Here is a 17,121-nt window from a genome sequence, read left to right on the forward strand (position 1 = left end):
AGTGCAATAGACGACAACATACCCTTATAGCTGCGCATATATTGACCGATTACCGCCGACGATAAGATGAATAATCATGAAAGGCATAAATAAATAAATAAAACGCCACATCACGCTGTTAGCCAGCCAAACGGAAGGGGGGAAAGTAAAAGTGGTTCAACACCGTCTGCAGTTTGTGGTCTATAGTCTGCAGTTGGGAGTTTTGAGTTTGGAGTTGGCAATGGCGATGAGGAGGCGGAGGACCTGGGTCTGAACCGAACGCATGGCCATGGGCAAGTTGTTACGCATTTCAGTCCAGTTTTGTGGCTCCACTTCCTGAAAGGGGACACACAGCCCGCTCTATGTGTATCTGAAATTGATGAATATTAATATGATTTCGTTTTGGCTGCTGGTGTGTGAATCATGTTTGGCACTTCCTTATGCAGAGGGTGGAACTAGCTGTCAGCTGGCTGTAAAATGATGGCCAGCCATTAAGGGAGAAAGGCTGCAGTGAAAGTCCTGGCAGCCAAAGAGAACTCTAGTAGATATATTATGGGATATACACATATATACTTTGATATTTATAGAGTTATGCAACCGATCACTTCCCACTAAGTGAAACGGAACCAGACCAGGTACACACACGCACCTGGAACTCCATAAGCTGGCCAACAGGTGAGCTATCCACTGCTGCTCATTCATTCGAAATTAAATCAACATGCAATTAACTTGCTTTTGGCCAAATGAATCGAACCATTTAAAGAGCGGTATTCCGCATGTCTTGCTATTGCGGATCCCAATGAAAATGTGGCAGGAAATGAAACGGAAAATGAAATTAAAAATGCTGGCTATTGTCTTTCAATGTCTTGCCACATTGCAGGCTAGCACATGAAGAAATGCATTAGTTTTATGGGGATCTAAGCCATAGACACGTCTACGAGCATTGCCCTTAACCGAATTGGGACTTCGATGGGCAATAAATTACATTAAAAACCATCTAATTAATGCGACACCACTGGGCATATTAAAACGAAGACGTGACGACCTTCGTTTGCTGGGCGATTTAACAATAAGAATTCCCAAAAAACAATAATCACAAAAAACCGAAGACAAACGCAATAGGTTTGGTCTTAATTTTGTTTTTTTGATTTTCCATTGCGTGCTATTAATTTGCATTGCCAAAATGTAGTCGTTGATTTTGAACTCTTTTTTCTCTTTTTCTTTATAGAGATTTATAACATTTATGGCCATAAGCTTTCGGGGCGATTACAACATTTGGAGCAGCCTGCAGACCAAGTCACGTCTCCAGGTTTTCAAAAAATGGCCAAAAGAGTGGGTTGTCTGAAGAAAGAGAGGTTGGCTTGGAGGCAAAAAAGAGGCAAGCCCGCTTGAAGCTTTGCGAGCAAAAGCTTCGTCATTGTTTACACACGAAACCGTTATCAAAATTCAAGGTCTAGCTGGATTTTAACTCTCATTTTCACTGGCGACAGAGAGAGTTTTGGGAAGTAATACTCTCTTTTCGCCGGCTGCACCTGCGCGGTGTGTATTTAACCGTAGGTGCCCGATCTTCAGCTCGACAGTCGATTCCACGAAAGTGGCCAAAGAAGTGCTGGCCCATCCCCAAAGTTGGCTCAAAGTGATATATATTTCAAAGATACCGCCAAATAGTGCCTGAACAGATAGTGTCTTAACCAAAGCGTTTCACCAGCTGTAATCGGGAGCCATGAGGATCCAGCGGCATTTTGTGGTAATTACCAAAAGAAAATAGTAAAAATAAATGTTTAAAAAACTGTGAAAAAGTGTCGCGAAATGGAAATTAACATCGAATTGGGGTTGCGGGTGGTAGCTGCACAAGTGGAACTAATGGAGTACTCATTATATTTGCATAGGCTGCGAAGTTGTTGTGGCAATTTATTTTGGGGATGTATGCTTCAGTGAACTTCTCTAGGAAAATTGCAACACCTTGGGTTGGCGAGGTGGTTTATTTATTTCTTTTGAAAAATATTAAGTAATCATTGAGCAGGTATTTTTTGCTTAATGATATTGGTTCACTAAAAAATGTATATCATTTTTGTGTATTATACTTGCAATTTGGGTTAGGGCCTAGAGATTTTAAGATTTGTTTAAAAGTAAAACAAAATAATGTCTTATCTCTTCAAAAATAAAAAAAATCAAATCAAGAACTTAATAACCAAAATATTTACTTTCAACCTGTAATTATCATTTATTTGTTTTAAAATATATTAGCAATGTTGAGATACTTTCCTGGAGTATTATTTTTTATCCGGATTTCTTTGAATTTGATCATTGGTTTTTGTTTTGTTTAAACTTTTTTTTGCTATGTTGAGATATTTTCCTTGAGTCTTACTTTTTTATCCCGATTTCTTTGAAATTGTTCATTGGTTTTTTGTTTTTTTTAATATCATATCTCTTAAAAAAAAAAAATGAAATCAAGAACTTAAAAACCAAAATCTTTTCTTTCAACCTATAAATATCATTTATTTGTTTTAAAATATATTAGCTATGTTAAGATATTTTCCTGGAGTATTATTTTGTTTTCGGGATTTCTTTGATTTTGTTCATTGGTTTTTGTTTTGCTTAAACTTTTTTTTTGCTATGTTGAGATATTTTCCTTGAGTATTATTTTTATATCCCGATTTCTTTTAAATTGTTCATTGGTTTTTTGTTTTTTCAAACCAAACATATTTTTAAATATTTATCTGATGGAATTTACAACTGAGCCAGGGAAACACTTTCTTCCTGTCGGTCGGCTTTTGTCAACAGCACGATCCATGCATTTTTCATTAGTTTTTTGAGAGGCCCCTGACTGCCCGCCGATTCCCTTCCGACTTGCGGCGCATTGTCAACAATTAAAATCGCGATCGTTTCATTAGCGACCGGGGGATATGTACTACATATAGCCATAAGTCCATGGGGTGCAGTTCGGAGTTACCAGCTCTTTTCCCTCACGACCGATGATCCAACTGCAGGCGAAACCAGTCGAAGTAGCTTTCACTGCCCAGCCGAAGTGAGGAAGCCGACACGATCGATCTGCTACAATTAGCACTATCCGATGAGATAATTTTTGCTGGCGCTAATTTCCATTTCATAATCGGGCCCGGTCTCGTTGACATTTATGCGCCAATTGATTGGTATTTGGTATACTATAGTGGGCTTGGGCTTTTGAAATTGTATCCACAAATCGGGCTAATTTTGCGAAATCACAAAGGCGTTCCTCTGACCTTGTTGGATTCTCCAAATGCAGAGCTGAATTGCGTCATTTTTGCCCAGCAGTTCCATATTTATCTTAACAGCACGAAAACCTATTTACATAATAATACAAATTGACCAAATAAAGAGGGGCCATACCCGGCATATCTTGTCATCAACTATAGCTGCTCTCTTGACCCAGGTCAGGCATTGTATGAAATTATAAGCAACAGGGATTATGCAATATTTCCCTGTCGGTCTGCCAAAACAATGCCAGACCAATGTGACCCACTTAAAACTCGTTTTCAGTCACTCACCTTTCTTTTGGAGAATATGGAATTCATTAACATGATCGTTGCGAATTCAATTTGTACAGGCTTTCTTCATGCCCGAGTTTGTTGTCTCAGTCTTTTGATTTGTATCTATTGGATGTTTGAAGGGTAACTACATGTCGCCGCTTTTCGTTCCAGTTGGGTCTGCTCGGTGTGCTCTGTTGGGCCATTGGAGGCAGTCAATCCAAGGCTGTGGTGGATCAGCAGCCTGCCGCTTCCCAGGTGGACAGCAAAAGTGTTGCCCAGCAGCGGATCGATTTGGGATTGGGACTGGGTGACGGCCTGATCCACGATCATGAGCATCATGAGCACCACGAGCACATTATCGAACACCACGAACACCATCACGAGCACCATGACCCCGGGTATTGGAAGAAGAAGGTCACCTGGAAGGAGGGATGGAAGAAGATCTGGAACCCGGCCAAGAAACAAATCTGGAATCCCTCGTGGAAGAAGGTAAAGATCTCGAAAAAAAGAATCCAATTAGTTTAAACTAACAAATGCCAACGAATTTTAGAGATCGTTAAATTATTTAAGATTTTTTTAAATTTGAATTCCAATTAGTTAAAACATTTAAGATTTTTTAAAAATCGAATTCAAACTATTATAATTTTATTAGTATTTTAAATGTTTATACCATTTTTTTATGGACATAGAATATCATGTATTAACATGCGCAATTTTTCTTCACAGATCTGGAAGCCCCATTGGGTAAAAGTACCTGGCTGGAAGGAGATTCAGGTTCCCGCCTGGAAACAAATTTGGGTAGGTTTCCAGCTACCACTTATAAGAATCATAAACTAACCTTTTCTAAACAACTTAGGTTCCCCACTGGAAAGAGATTTTAGTGCCCGCCTGGAAGGACATTCAGGTACCCGATTACAAGCAGATCTGGACACCAGAATTAGTCAAGGTATAAACTTTACTCATTTTCCCAATGGATGTATCTAAGAGCCCTTTCAATTCCAGGTTGGCATTCCCGGCGAGAAATATCTGGGCAAGGATCACGAGGGTTGGGAGTACACCAGCCATGATTTGTGGAAGAAGGTTGGTTATACCATATTATTATAATAATTACACGCCTTCTAAACGCTCTGATTCTAAAACCTATAGAAAGTAGTCTGGAAGTCGCACTGGAAGAAGATCTGGAAGCCAGCCAAGAAGCAAATCTGGGTGCCCGAGAAGAAGCTGGAATGGAAGGAGGGCTGGAAGCAGTACTGGAAGCCAGCCAAGAAGGAAATCTGGACCGATAAATTGGTAAGTTATATCTCAAAATAGGGTTATCTAGATAAAAACTAAATTTCCCATAAATTATCAGGAGTGGAAGGAGGCATGGAAGCAAATTTGGGTGCCCGGATGGAAGGAGATCTGGGTTCCCGGCTGGAAGAAGATCTGGAAGCCGGTGGTCATTTCCGAGTGGTTCCCCTCGCCCGACCACCACCACGATCATCATCATCATGAGCACGGCTTTGACTGGGATCGCAAGGATGCGGGTGTCACGGCCACCAAGACGGCCGATGGCAAGGATAAGGTGGTCTGGAAGCGAGATGACACCAATGCCGCCGGCAAGCCAACTTTGCTGCAGCCCGTGGCCAGCGCCGACTTCCAGGCCAAGTCCCTGGAGGCGGCCAAATCCCCTGTAGCCGCGCCCGCCGCCTCTGTGGCAGCCACTTCGCAGTCATTCAAGTTTCCCGGCGCGTAGGTGGCCATTGCATCACCGAAACGGTTGCATCACACAGTCGCCCGGTTCCAAAACTCCTTGTAAATAGTCGTAAACCAGTCGCTAGCTCATAAGGCCATCCATTCCACTACCATTTGCATTGGCGCCACTTTAAATTATCTCTAGACTTTAATTACCACTGAATACAAAATAAAAGATAAATAACTATAAAATACTCTTAGTTTAGGTTTCAGTCTCTCGAGTGTCATTGGTACGAATGACCCTTTTCCGCCTCCCATTCGTTGGGGGCATTGGGCAGGGGCACCCATTCGTTGTGAATGGTGGGTGTCCAGACCTTTTTCCACACCGGCTCGTAGATTTTCTTGGCCCGCCAGTACTTCACCCACCGAGCGTTCCAAGTGGTCTTGTTCGCCCAGAAGCCATCGGCCTGCGGATCCAGGGTGTCTGTGTGGCTAACGCTGGGGTTTTTTTGGGGAGAAAGGTTGGATTAGTGAAAGGGGCTTAGAGGCTGGATGGTTGCGTAATCCTCTCACATGGTGGTCGTCTTGCCGCCCAGACAGCAGCTGAAGAAGAAAATGCACATTAATACAGTCAGCATCAGCAGGGGTTTCATTTTAATCCATGGATACTCCATCCTTCCGCCACTTTTCTCCACTTTCAGGTTTCGCAATCGACTGGCGACGCTATAAACCGATCTACACGTTTTAAAGGCCTCCCGTTTCACGGCAAGCCGAGCTCCCTAATTGGGATTCAGTGCGTCTGTGCAAATGAATTGCAAATTCCCGCACTTTGCACGATCTGATGTGCTTGTAAATAGCCCTAGATGCCTTATATAACACACATTTCTTTCTTTCGTTTTGTGGTTTATTTTGTTTTTGTTGCATTTCTTTCTTAAACTAATGTAAAAACGCTGCAAATGATAATCTGTATGTGTGACAAAGCTTAGGAGTTACAATTCATTAGGCCGTCTCAACAGAAACACAAAAAAAAACAGAAACACTAACATTACTTTCCTTTCCTACAATTCACGCATGCAATTTATGGGATACGTATCTATATTTCTTTAGCTCTATGTATGTATGTCTAGTGCATCAACTTAAGGCAGATATACAGATTAACGGATGTCGATCATGATAGTGATAGCGATACAATATTAAAGCCCTTAGTTACGCGTAGAAAGTTCGTTTGATTTTTGATTCTTTGTTACAAAGTTAGGCGTTGGGCAAATCGAATTCGGATTCGTTTGCTGGCCAACATTCGTTGTGTGAACACAAATTTAGAACTAATATGGCACGATTAGCGCAAAATTAAGTTGAGTAAATGTCCAAGTAATTTACTTAATATTAAATTTTACAAATACAAAATACAGCGAAGACAGCACATTAACAAAGAGACAGCCCTGTTGCACAATTAAGCGAATTTGGAGTTAGGAATATTTTAGTATTTTATAGTTACATCCCCTTTTAGGGTGTTTAAATTCTGGGTCATTGAAAACAAGCTTACAAGAAATGTTTATTCGATGTCGACCCATTTGATCAATTCCGTTTCCGCCAAATTCAAATAAAATTGGACTTCGAGAACAGGGCCGTTACATATTTGGGATTCTAATTCCCCTGCGTTGTCGGTTTAGTCTGTTGTTTTGCGATTGTGTGGCTACTTTTCTGGTACTGCTCCTCCGCTACTTCATCTTCGCTTCGTGTTCTCCTTCGGTGTCAGTCTTTTGAAATACCATTTTGAAATCGATTCATCTAGATGCAGGCTGCAATTTGTTCGTTCGTTGTGGTTGTGGGAATGTTCTGTGGTTGCCTCGTTTTAGGGAGTGAGTGAGTGGTTTGGTGGGAGGGTGTTTTTTTTTTTTGGCTGTGCACGTTTCAAGGGATAAAGCTAACTAAACTAGGTATACTAGGCTACGATGAGTACAATATATATTCGAGTTCCTGTGTTTTGTTTTTGGGGCCCAGCTGCTCATTCGAAGGACATCAGATTGGTGGGCAAAGGTTTGGGCACTCGCATGGTTGCCAGTTTGCAAATGGCATTCGACCAGAGGTGCGTCATCTGGGGACTGTCCGTCCGAAAGCGATAGACAGTGCCCTTGGATCGGTGGCACAGCTCAAAGGTGTTCTTGTGCTTGGTGTTATCGCTGACATGGGCATACCAGCCATCCAAAGCGCACACTTTGCACGGTTCCCTCTTGAAGTCGCTGCGTTCGCTGCCTTTGAAGGACTTGGGTGGGAAGTACACCAGCGAGTTGGCCCAGATCTGCAGCCAGTATCGTTGCCAGGAGGCCACCGCCGGCTTTCTTCCCTCCTTCTGGACTGTTTTCCTGCGGACACAGCCCTGCATAGCAGCTGCTGCCTCCGGGGACATTAAATCGCAATCGCTGCCGGTAAAATCACACAGGATTCCCTCGGCACTTTCCAGGGATGTCAGATCCGCTTGGGACAAGGCGTCGCTGTGCTCCAAGACCGAATCATCCAGCAGATGATGGCGCGGCTGGACTTGGCTGGGGTCAAGCTCCAGGTGCAGGTGGTGAGGATGTCCATCGACATGGTTGTGTGGCGCAATCTTGCCAAAAATGCTGCAATGGAACAACACGGATTAGTGGACTATTTTTTGGACGAGGTACTAAATCATGCTTTTCAAACAAATGAAATTGCGAAAAGGCAAACAAGAATGAACTGCGTTTTGTATTTATAAAAGGTACTGTCGATGGGAAGACACAATCTATAAGAATTCTTAGATACCTAATGAATTTAGCAAATTGCTTTTATTATTATTATTTTATTTATTATAATATTTGTGCGATATCCTTTAAATGTTCCAATATTATATTATAAACATTGATATATGTTTCTATATACAAAGTTATTATTGTATTAAAACCATTCTTTTTTAAAGAATTTTCCAAATGTTACTTGTAGGATATAATAGCGACAATACCTTCTTTAATATGTACTCGGTAAGGATGTGTGCTTATTTTGGCATAATGTAACATTTCCCAAATCAAAACCAAATGAAATGAGGCAAGTGTGTAGGCGTGTGTTTGGTGTATGTCATACGAAGCAATTTCAACTCGGGTCCGTGCAGAAATCAAAAATGAGGAGATAAAAACTGAGCACAGCGGATGGTAATATGAGGATACCGCATCGGATCAGGATACAGTATCGATGTCGGTTACAGGCTGGCATTACACATATCCTAGCTACTGGACTCTGTTCTGGACTCACCGACGGCATCTGCAACGCTTGTTGGAGATGGTGCCAATGCCCGGCGCAATCATCACGATGCAGCACTGGCACTTCTGGGCAAAGTTTCGCGGCAAGCTGCTGCTGCGAAATCTTCATTCATTCGGGGCAGTGGCGAATATGTTTGACAATTAACGAACACACACAGAAAATGAAAGCATGAGCCAAAAGCAAAACGGTTTGAGTGAGAGACGGAGATACAAACGATTAATAAGGACCCGATGTACATATGTCCAATTAATGCGCAGTGATTCGAGGTTGTGGATTCAAAAAGGTGGTTAACAAAGGAGGCCGAAGTGGGGCTTTCTGGCTGGGATTATTCCTTTACTTACTTGGTGCCGAGACTGCGACACTTTCGATGTCCAGGAACGAACTTAGTGCCACTGGCCATGCGCATGGAGCCAATGGTCTTGGCCGGCGAGAGATTCAGGCAGCCCAGGGCAGGAGTTACTGCTTCCACGTTGAAGGATTCCTTAGAGCTGCAGGACGACGAACTGGGTCCAGAAGGCGACGCTGGCTCTAGGTTCAGAGAGCGCCTGAAAGTTAAGCAAAAACTTTAGTATAATCCAAATAATATCTTGGTATATGAAAACCATAACAACAAAGAATCAGAAGCTTAGCAAGCTTAGTAATTTATCAAGAAACATTTCTGTGAGTCATTAATATTCGAGGTAAATTTTTCTTTGTGGTTTATCAAGATATTCTTTCATGACTCTTTTTGTATAGACAATGAATAAAAGCTTTCTTAAAAACAATGTTTTTATAAATAGTTTAACGAGTAAGAGGTAACTCCGATAAATAACTCACAAATTCGATTGTTCAATGATGATTTAAGCATACAAGATTCATTTAGTACAACGTTTGGTGTTCATATCTCATAAACTGAATCATCGAGAGGTTTCCCTTACTTGTACTGATCCTCCTCGAAAATGTTCTGCAACTCCTCGATGTATCGTATGGAGGTCAGATACTTCTGTGTGGCCTCATGCTTCTGCAGAGGCCTATAGTCCGACTGCTGATAGTTCGAGATTACTCGCAATATGTTGTTCATCTTATTGCGCCGCTGTTCCGGCTCCAATCCGCCCTTGTGGGGATGGGCCAAATCGATGTAAATCAAATCGGTGAGAAAGAGACCCAGATAGGGGATGCAGGGCAGGCGGAGGCTCTCGAGATAGGACCGCAGATTCGCCCAGTTGTCCTGGTCGCTGAATATGTCACTGAGTCGCTCGAAGGAGTGCCGATCCTTCTTCGATAGGCATGCCCAGGTTTTCGTCAGGCGATATATGCTGGCGCTTTGCATGGCCGAAATAATAGCAAAAAGCGAGTGTAGATTGTTGAGTTCATGGAGCTTTTTGGCCACCTAAAAAAGAAAGATTTAGTCACTATATTCATCATCTTGGTCTAACTTTCTCACCTTTATAAAGTGAGTCATTATTTCGGCTCTCTGCTTTGGCTGCTCGGCATTTAGTATCTCCTGCACAGTCCAAAAGCTCGTGTGGTTGAATCGTTTGGTAAATGCCACAATATTCGGTGTATTAACGTGCTTGTCCTTTTTCGTCCAAGCACAACTGCTCAGCTCATCCGGCTGGATCTGGGCGAAGACGGGAAAATCCAGGAGTGTGATCTGATTGGCCAACACATCGGCGGGTACACGTAACGCGCTCAAGATAACCTCATCCAACTGCTTGATGGAGCCGTGGGCTGGTAAACTTTGCGACTTGGACGGCGGTGCTGCCGAGGCTCTAGGTAAACAGAGTAAAATTTAATTAGAAGTGTGCTAAACAGAGCATTTCAATTGTAGATCAACTGGATAACTCTAAAATCAGGCCTGAACAATAATCTTAATATTTCCAGCTCCTGATATTAACTATAGTTAATCCCTTTTGTTTAGCGATAACTTACGCTATGGTATAGTAGCAGCCCGGTGAGTCTGGCGAGGAGGAGAAGCTGTTTAAACAACCGATGGAGTTCTTGCGCCGCGTGCTCTTGATATTCAGGGTTTTGCTGGCCTGGGGCTGCATACTGGGCGGTTCCATCTGGTGCTCCTTCGGGGTCTTCTCCTTGCGCAAACACGCCATGGTGTGGGCATTTCCATTGGCGTTCGGACTTCGTTGTTTGGCCAGGCGAGTTGGCTGCTGTTGCTGCTGCGAAGGAGGAGGTGAGCTCTGCTTGAATTGGGACGAGGCATAGGCCTGTCCCGCATAACCATGATAGTCCGTATTGGGTTTTCTGCTTAACTGAAAAGTCAAGAGGCCATAGGTTAATATCAAAGTATACATTTAAGTGAGAAGTATGACTTTACCTCTGAGTAGCGCAGATTATCCATGGACAGGTCGCGTGAGATTTCCGAGTATCGCATCATGGCAGCCAACTCCGGCTGTCTGTGTACTTCGACCAGCTCTTCAAAACTGCAATGAACGAGAGACTCGAGTTAACTTCGTGATAAAGTTTTGGCTTTCGGTGTTCCGCGCACTGGGCAGACTTTTTGTTGACTGAAACCGAGTTTGTTTTCCTCAGTTCTGCATTGTGGCTTTTGTGTTGCACGAACGGTAGTAAAAAAAAAAGTTAAAAAACAAAAAAATAAGCTGGGGGAAAAAAACTAGTGGCAAGCCGGAGCGGAGCTTCTGGCACGCTTCGCTGCTCGATTTCCAATGGAGCGGGCCATGTGAGTCACGAGCGGTGCGAGGAAACCATTCCCTGCTCTTTTATGGTAGCTCTCGAGTGGTCAAATGACTTTTCGGGGGTGCAAGCCGCTGATAAAGAGTCTCGGGCTGCAGCGGTCAGCGGAAAGTTTGGCTGGAAAACAAGTCACCCGGTCAGAAACCAAATTGGTGTTCGACCCAGTTCAATGAACCCGTCCACAAAGGCATAGAAAAGGAAATTAAAATAGCCCATTAATTTCCGGCATTTTCCCCTTTCGAGAAAATAAAATGCAGTCATTTTAATACATAACATATGTTATCCAGCTATGACATAAGATAAGAGGTTTTACAGATGATGTACCAATTTTAAGTGCTTGATACCGTCGTAACCTGCATTAATAAGAAAACATAATGTATTTTATAATACGTTATGATGATTTTTAAATGCTTCAGATGATAATACACTTGAATTTCATCATGAATTAAAAATACTAACACTGATTAATAAAGTAAGAACACAAAGGTTTTACTGGTACTATGTTTATCAGAAATATTTTTAAGTGTTTCAGATGATAATATAATAGAGTTTCATCATGAAAATAAAAACACAAAGAGGGTTTATCAGAGTGCAAAAATATAACAACTACATATTATAGAAAAGGATATTAAAATAACCCATTAATTTCCGGCATTTCCCCTTTCGAGAAAATAAAATGCAGTCATTTTAATACATAACATATTTTATCTAGTAATGATGTAAGATAAGAGGTTTTACAGATGATGTACCACTTTTAAGTGCTTGATACCTTCGTAACCTGCATTAATAAGAAAACATAATGTATTTTATAATACGTTATGATGATTTATAAATGCTTCATGATTTCATCATGAATTAAAAATATCTTATCTGATTAATAAAATAAAAACCCAGAGGGTTTTACTAGTCCCATGTTTTCATATTTCATCATGAATTAAAAAAATTAACACTGATTAACAAAATAAAAACATGAAGGTTTTACTGGAAGCATGATTATCAGAAATACTTTTAAGTGTTTCAGATGATAATGTAATAGAATTTCATCATGAAAATAAAAACACAAAGAGGGTTTTACTGGATCCATGTTTATCAGAATGCAAAAATATAACAACTACACATTATACTTCCGACCACTGCACGTATGTATGTGTATGTATACAGTATAAAACCAACTAACCACTATCCACATACCATTTCCTCCACTGCATATAGCCATAACATTCCTCTAAGACTGACAGCGCTGACCCCGTCTAATTAATTTCAATTAAGTTATAATCATTTAAAAGCAAAAGTTGATCAAACGCAATGACGTCCACACATTGTCATGGGTATATGGGGTTCTGTCTGCGGTTTCCTTCGATTATTTTGTGCTTTTCCGTTGGATAGAATTCAATTATCCGACTTTGTAATATCTAGAGAGCAGTATGGGCGAAACCCAGAAGATAGCAATCCCAAGACGGAAGAGTATGTGGAATGGGTTAGGGATGATATCTATTGTTTTAATTCGGTTTTCAACCAGATAAATTCCATTCTAATCGTGTGAAACCCGTACCGCTCAGTTGGGATTTTTATTTATCTCATAACCCAATTGAACTGAAGCGCATTTACAAAAATATACAGCCGAAAACATATATGCGAGATATATAGATGAAATGAAAACAAATTGGGCGGAAAGACAACAAAAACAGAAACAAGATGTAGACAAGACAGAAGGCAACTCGAATTATATTCCAAAATGCCAGACGACTGCCTCAAAATTTTGAGTAAATGGACTTTATTGACTATTTGAACTATTCCATATTCCATCACTGCTCTCCTCTGAATATTTATATGTATATATATGTAGCTGCGCCAATCTGTGCCATTTTTTCTTCTAGATTTCTTTTTGTTTGCTCGGCGTTTTTATGGAGATATCAAATGCAATTAAAGCCAAACAATTAACTCGCACATAAAGAACTGCCCACTGGGTACAATTTAATCCATGGCATATGTAAATAATTCATGCCAGACAGCGCGCTCCTTTAATGCGAATATGTAAACTTTTGATGGTTGTTTTCGTGGTCAGGGATATGGCGAAATTTGTGTGTGTGGGGGCGAAATGCCGCCCACTAAAGATACTCCCCCTCCAAAAAAACAGTACAGTGTGTTTATTGTTTTTACATAAATTTCTTAAAAGAAAACAAACAGCACAGCTGTACGCTACGATTCGAGGAAATCACATTTGCCTCAGCACTTTTTTTTGTTTATCAGGCCTGCAATTGTATTTAAATAAAATACAATACATAGCCGCACATTTCTACATAATCTCGAGGAAACTCGGCGTTATTTTCTCGTTTTCTCGCTTTTCGTGTTGGCGTTTTCCATTGATAAATTCTTTCACTTGTGGGTCGCTCTGGAATTTCGCAGTGATGACAACTGACCATCAAGAGAATTTGCAGTTCAACCTTTTTAGCTGACTCGCACTGACCCTCAAGTTCTAGAAAGGCGGGTTAAAGATCTCTGGAGCAGCTTTCTTTGCCGTTCAGAAAACTGTGGCGAAATGTATATTTACACAAATTATCGTTACACAAGGTCAACGGCGAGTGGCTGTCGCCCGGTGATCTTCGCATTTTCAATTTTCTGCTGTCAGGTTCAATAACCGACTCGAAAGATTGCGATTAAATTAAATATGTAGCATTTAATACGATCAACCTTCGACTGGAGGTTCTCTATATGAGTGGGAAAACATTTAGCTAATCCCCCCATTGAAAACCGAGGGGCGTTATCAGGCAATAGTCTAACTATTTGCTCACACTGTCGGGCCAGAATAAATACATGCAATTACGCTGGTTAAAAACAAGAGAGAAACTACGAATGGAAAAGTGCCTAGGCAGCAACAAAGCAAGAAAGGCAGGCTTTCAAGATCGAAGACGGAATTACCCTAAGAATGGAGACAAGATGGTTTATAGATCTTTGGCAAGAATAAAATATATGCAGCATGATAATGATATCATATATAATATACTTTAGAATATACGTTCCCAAATACAGTATTCATATTATAATACATTAGAAAAATAAAAACCTAAAGAATTTCCTTAAAATATCCTCTTGTACAACAAACATACTGCCATAAATACAATCTGTACATTTTTTTTATGGCTGCCAAATGATATAGCCATCCGTTTCCGGCTATTCCGAATTTGTGTATACAACACAAAACAGAATAAAGGTTCTGTGCATAATTTCAAACAGATGGCATCTAGATTTAGAGATTTGTTTTCGAGAAAAAAACAGGTAGATAAATGAGCAGAAAAGGAGATTATTTCTGTCTGTAAATACCTGCAACGTTAAATGGACAAATGTGCGCTTAGATAAGAATGTTCAGATGCAATTTACAGATCTCGAGATTTTTTCTTTGCAACCTAGCAAACTTCGGATGGCAATTATAATACCCACTTATAGGGTAACTTAGAAAAAACAATGCGAAGGAAGGCCAAGCTGGGGTTTCTTCTTTCATCTCCTATTCTCATGTTTTGTATTTGTTCCATGAGGTGGTGCTTATATGTACATGCGATCCACACCACATGTGAGCCACCAAAGTGGGTCACTTGGTGAGCATCCATCCAGTCGAAGCATCGAGCCTAGAACTGAGCCACTTACCCAATTTCTGGATCGAGTGGCTGTACTTAAAACTGAAGGAATATGTATGTTACATATGAACAAAAGGCAATTGGAAGCGAGGGGGAGAAACCTTGAAATTCAGCATTTCAGCATCTCTGTAACGCAGGCAAAAACATCTGTCGCACATATCCTGTTGGACGAGTCCAGGAAAAGTAACTGCACTGAGGAAAAAGTAAAGGGATTTTGATCCCTTTAGTACTTAGTAATTAATATCTGGTATATATTTTTTAAGGTTTAAAAAAGTCCTATGAAATTTTAACTGAATCAAATACTCATTATATTTATATGGTTTGGTTTTTTAAATTTGATATTAATATGATCCCACCAGATCTGAAAACACATTATGGGTAAACAAAAAATAAAACCATTGTATCATCATTATTACAATAACCGTTTTTATAATATTTTGGGTAATATAATGAAAAGTTATTGACAAAGAAACAATATATTTCCTATAATGAACAATGTAATGGAATGTTATTAAGAAAGACATAATCTATTTTCTATAAGATAGTTCATTATTATTGATCCATTTCCTATAATATGATATATTATATATGTATGGTATGGTATCCTATAATATAGTTCATTATTATCAATCAATTTCCTTTAATATGATATATGATATATGTATGGTATGGTATGGTATGGTATATAATAGTTTACTATAAGAGATATAGATTACTCTTTCTTAGGAACTTTTGATTGTATTCTTTAGTTTTTTACCTGAGAGAACTTTAAATATTGATCTGTAGAGTTTGAATTTATTTATTTTACTTTAATAGTAACAGATATTTTTTCCTGTGTGTGTATCAGCAGCAGCTGGCACTTGAGATTCGAAAGGTGTTTCTGGGCCTTTTTGAGTATCTGCTTATCAGACCGCTTATCACCTGATCTAATGCCGAAAGGAAGTGCCAAGTGAACTTTACTGACCGCCCCCGCCCCCACCCCCTGATGATTCACAGCTCGAGAGACTTATTCGTACATATAAATATATTGGTTCCGCCGGCAGGGGAACAAATCGATAGCATTGAACACGAAAAGCGAAAAACGGGAAGCCGAACATAAACACAGATACAGATACGGATACACAGGCACTCACGCAATTTGCTTTCGTTGAGGTTCTAAGCTCATTGTATGCAAAGTGTACCGCCCACAGCCCACGAAACACCAAACACCGCCCACCGCCCGCGGCCCACTCACCACCCACCACCCACCACCCACTTTTGGTGTAGTTTCGTAATCGTTCCGAAAAAAGAACGCCAATTGCACTTGCCACTTGGATCTTGGCCGTTTTGGGGCGAAAAATGGACAAACTTAAAGATAGCGACGCCCAGCCGAAATAGCATTGCATATTGTTATTTATAGTTTGGCCCCCCACCAACCCCCCACCGCTTTCAACTCACTTCGCCAGCCAACTGAGGCATCTTAACTCGACTGATGCTGCACAAAGACAGCCGCGATGTCGCGCTCCTTTAATTGCTATTCACTACACTTATTGGCTTTTCCACGGGCTACGAATTCGTTTGTTTATTCCTGCGAGGGCAGCGATAATGCGATAATTGACCAGCAAATAGCAATCCGCGCGCGACACCGACGCTAGAGGTGGAGGAACATCGATAGAAACACCGATGGATTGGATTGGAGGTGGAGAAACATCGCTACATTAGAGGTGGAGAGACATCGATAGAAATATCGTTTTTGTTAACATCGATATCTTATAGATGTTTTCCATGTTGCCAATTTAGCTTTTTTCCCAAGAGACCTAGCTGTTTTCAATTGGTAAATGGCGATAAATTTTAAAATAACGGCTAGTGAGAATTTTAGCTGTTTTACAATAAAAATTGGTGTAATTTTCAATTTATAATTTAAATTTCGGTTAAGGAGTTGAATTAGACATTTTGTTTCTATGATTAACATAAGCTTTTGTTTCTATGATTAACATAAGCTGCGTGGTCGAGTGGGCTAATGATTATATCAAATGGAGATAAATTGTAACATAGCGGCTAGTGAGAGTTTTAGCTGTTTTACCATAAAAATTGGTGTAATTTAAAATTTATAATTTAAATTTTTGTTAAGGAGTCTAATTAGGCATTTTGTTTTTATGAATAACATAAGCTGGGCGGTCGAGTGGTCTAATGATTCGACTTCAAAGACGGCGACACTCAAGTCCCGGTTCCGAAAGTTCTTTTTTGTTTTAAATAATGCCTTCAGTCAGTTTCAGTCTCAGCGGAAACGCTTTCTTCTACGTACCATACTTTCCGACGAGTCTTGACTTTTGACCAATTTAAATATTTGATAAAACATATTTAAGATGTCTTATCTTTATATA

The 17,121-nt window shown here is 40.4% G+C and overlaps 3 protein-coding genes across 4 annotated transcripts; 1 reads left to right on the plus strand and 2 right to left on the minus strand.

The window, feature by feature from the left end:
* The first annotated feature begins 1,573 nt into the window (after positions 1-1,573).
* On the plus strand, positions 1,574-5,377 carry LOC119550207. The gene is made up of 7 exons (XM_037858756.1): positions 1,574-1,726; positions 3,660-3,977; positions 4,215-4,286; positions 4,345-4,434; positions 4,491-4,568; positions 4,635-4,778; positions 4,840-5,377. Exons 1-7 carry the CDS (start codon positions 1,703-1,705, stop codon positions 5,221-5,223), a joined length of 1,110 nt encoding a protein of 369 aa, XP_037714684.1. The 5' UTR covers positions 1,574-1,702; the 3' UTR covers positions 5,224-5,377.
* Positions 5,352-6,690, minus strand: LOC119549873. Its single transcript, XM_037858172.1, has 3 exons — positions 6,658-6,690; positions 5,736-5,941; positions 5,352-5,660 (listed from the first exon to the last, which is right to left on the minus strand). Exons 1-3 carry the CDS (start codon positions 6,688-6,690, stop codon positions 5,447-5,449), a joined length of 453 nt encoding a protein of 150 aa, XP_037714100.1. The 3' UTR covers positions 5,352-5,446.
* LOC119550205 (ras-specific guanine nucleotide-releasing factor RalGPS2) lies at positions 6,049-16,408 on the minus strand. Of its 2 annotated transcripts, XM_037858754.1 has the most exons (8): positions 16,196-16,408; positions 10,750-10,855; positions 10,350-10,684; positions 9,862-10,189; positions 9,356-9,807; positions 8,780-8,983; positions 8,430-8,540; positions 6,049-7,780 (listed from the first exon to the last, which is right to left on the minus strand). In XM_037858754.1, the coding sequence occupies exons 2-8, from the start codon at positions 10,807-10,809 to the stop codon at positions 7,168-7,170; spliced, it is 2,103 nt and encodes a 700-aa protein (XP_037714682.1). In that variant the 5' UTR covers positions 10,810-10,855; positions 16,196-16,408; the 3' UTR covers positions 6,049-7,167. The 2 variants fall into 2 exon arrangements, with proteins under 2 accessions (XP_037714682.1, XP_037714683.1); XM_037858755.1 differs by lacking the exon at positions 8,430-8,540 and having other exon boundaries at positions 16,196-16,407.
* Between the last annotated feature and the right edge of the window lie 713 nt (positions 16,409-17,121).

The sequence above is a fragment of the Drosophila subpulchrella genome, chromosome 2R (assembly GCF_014743375.2).
Source record: "Drosophila subpulchrella strain 33 F10 #4 breed RU33 chromosome 2R, RU_Dsub_v1.1 Primary Assembly, whole genome shotgun sequence".
Lineage (NCBI taxonomy): Eukaryota > Metazoa > Arthropoda > Insecta > Diptera > Drosophilidae > Drosophila > Drosophila subpulchrella.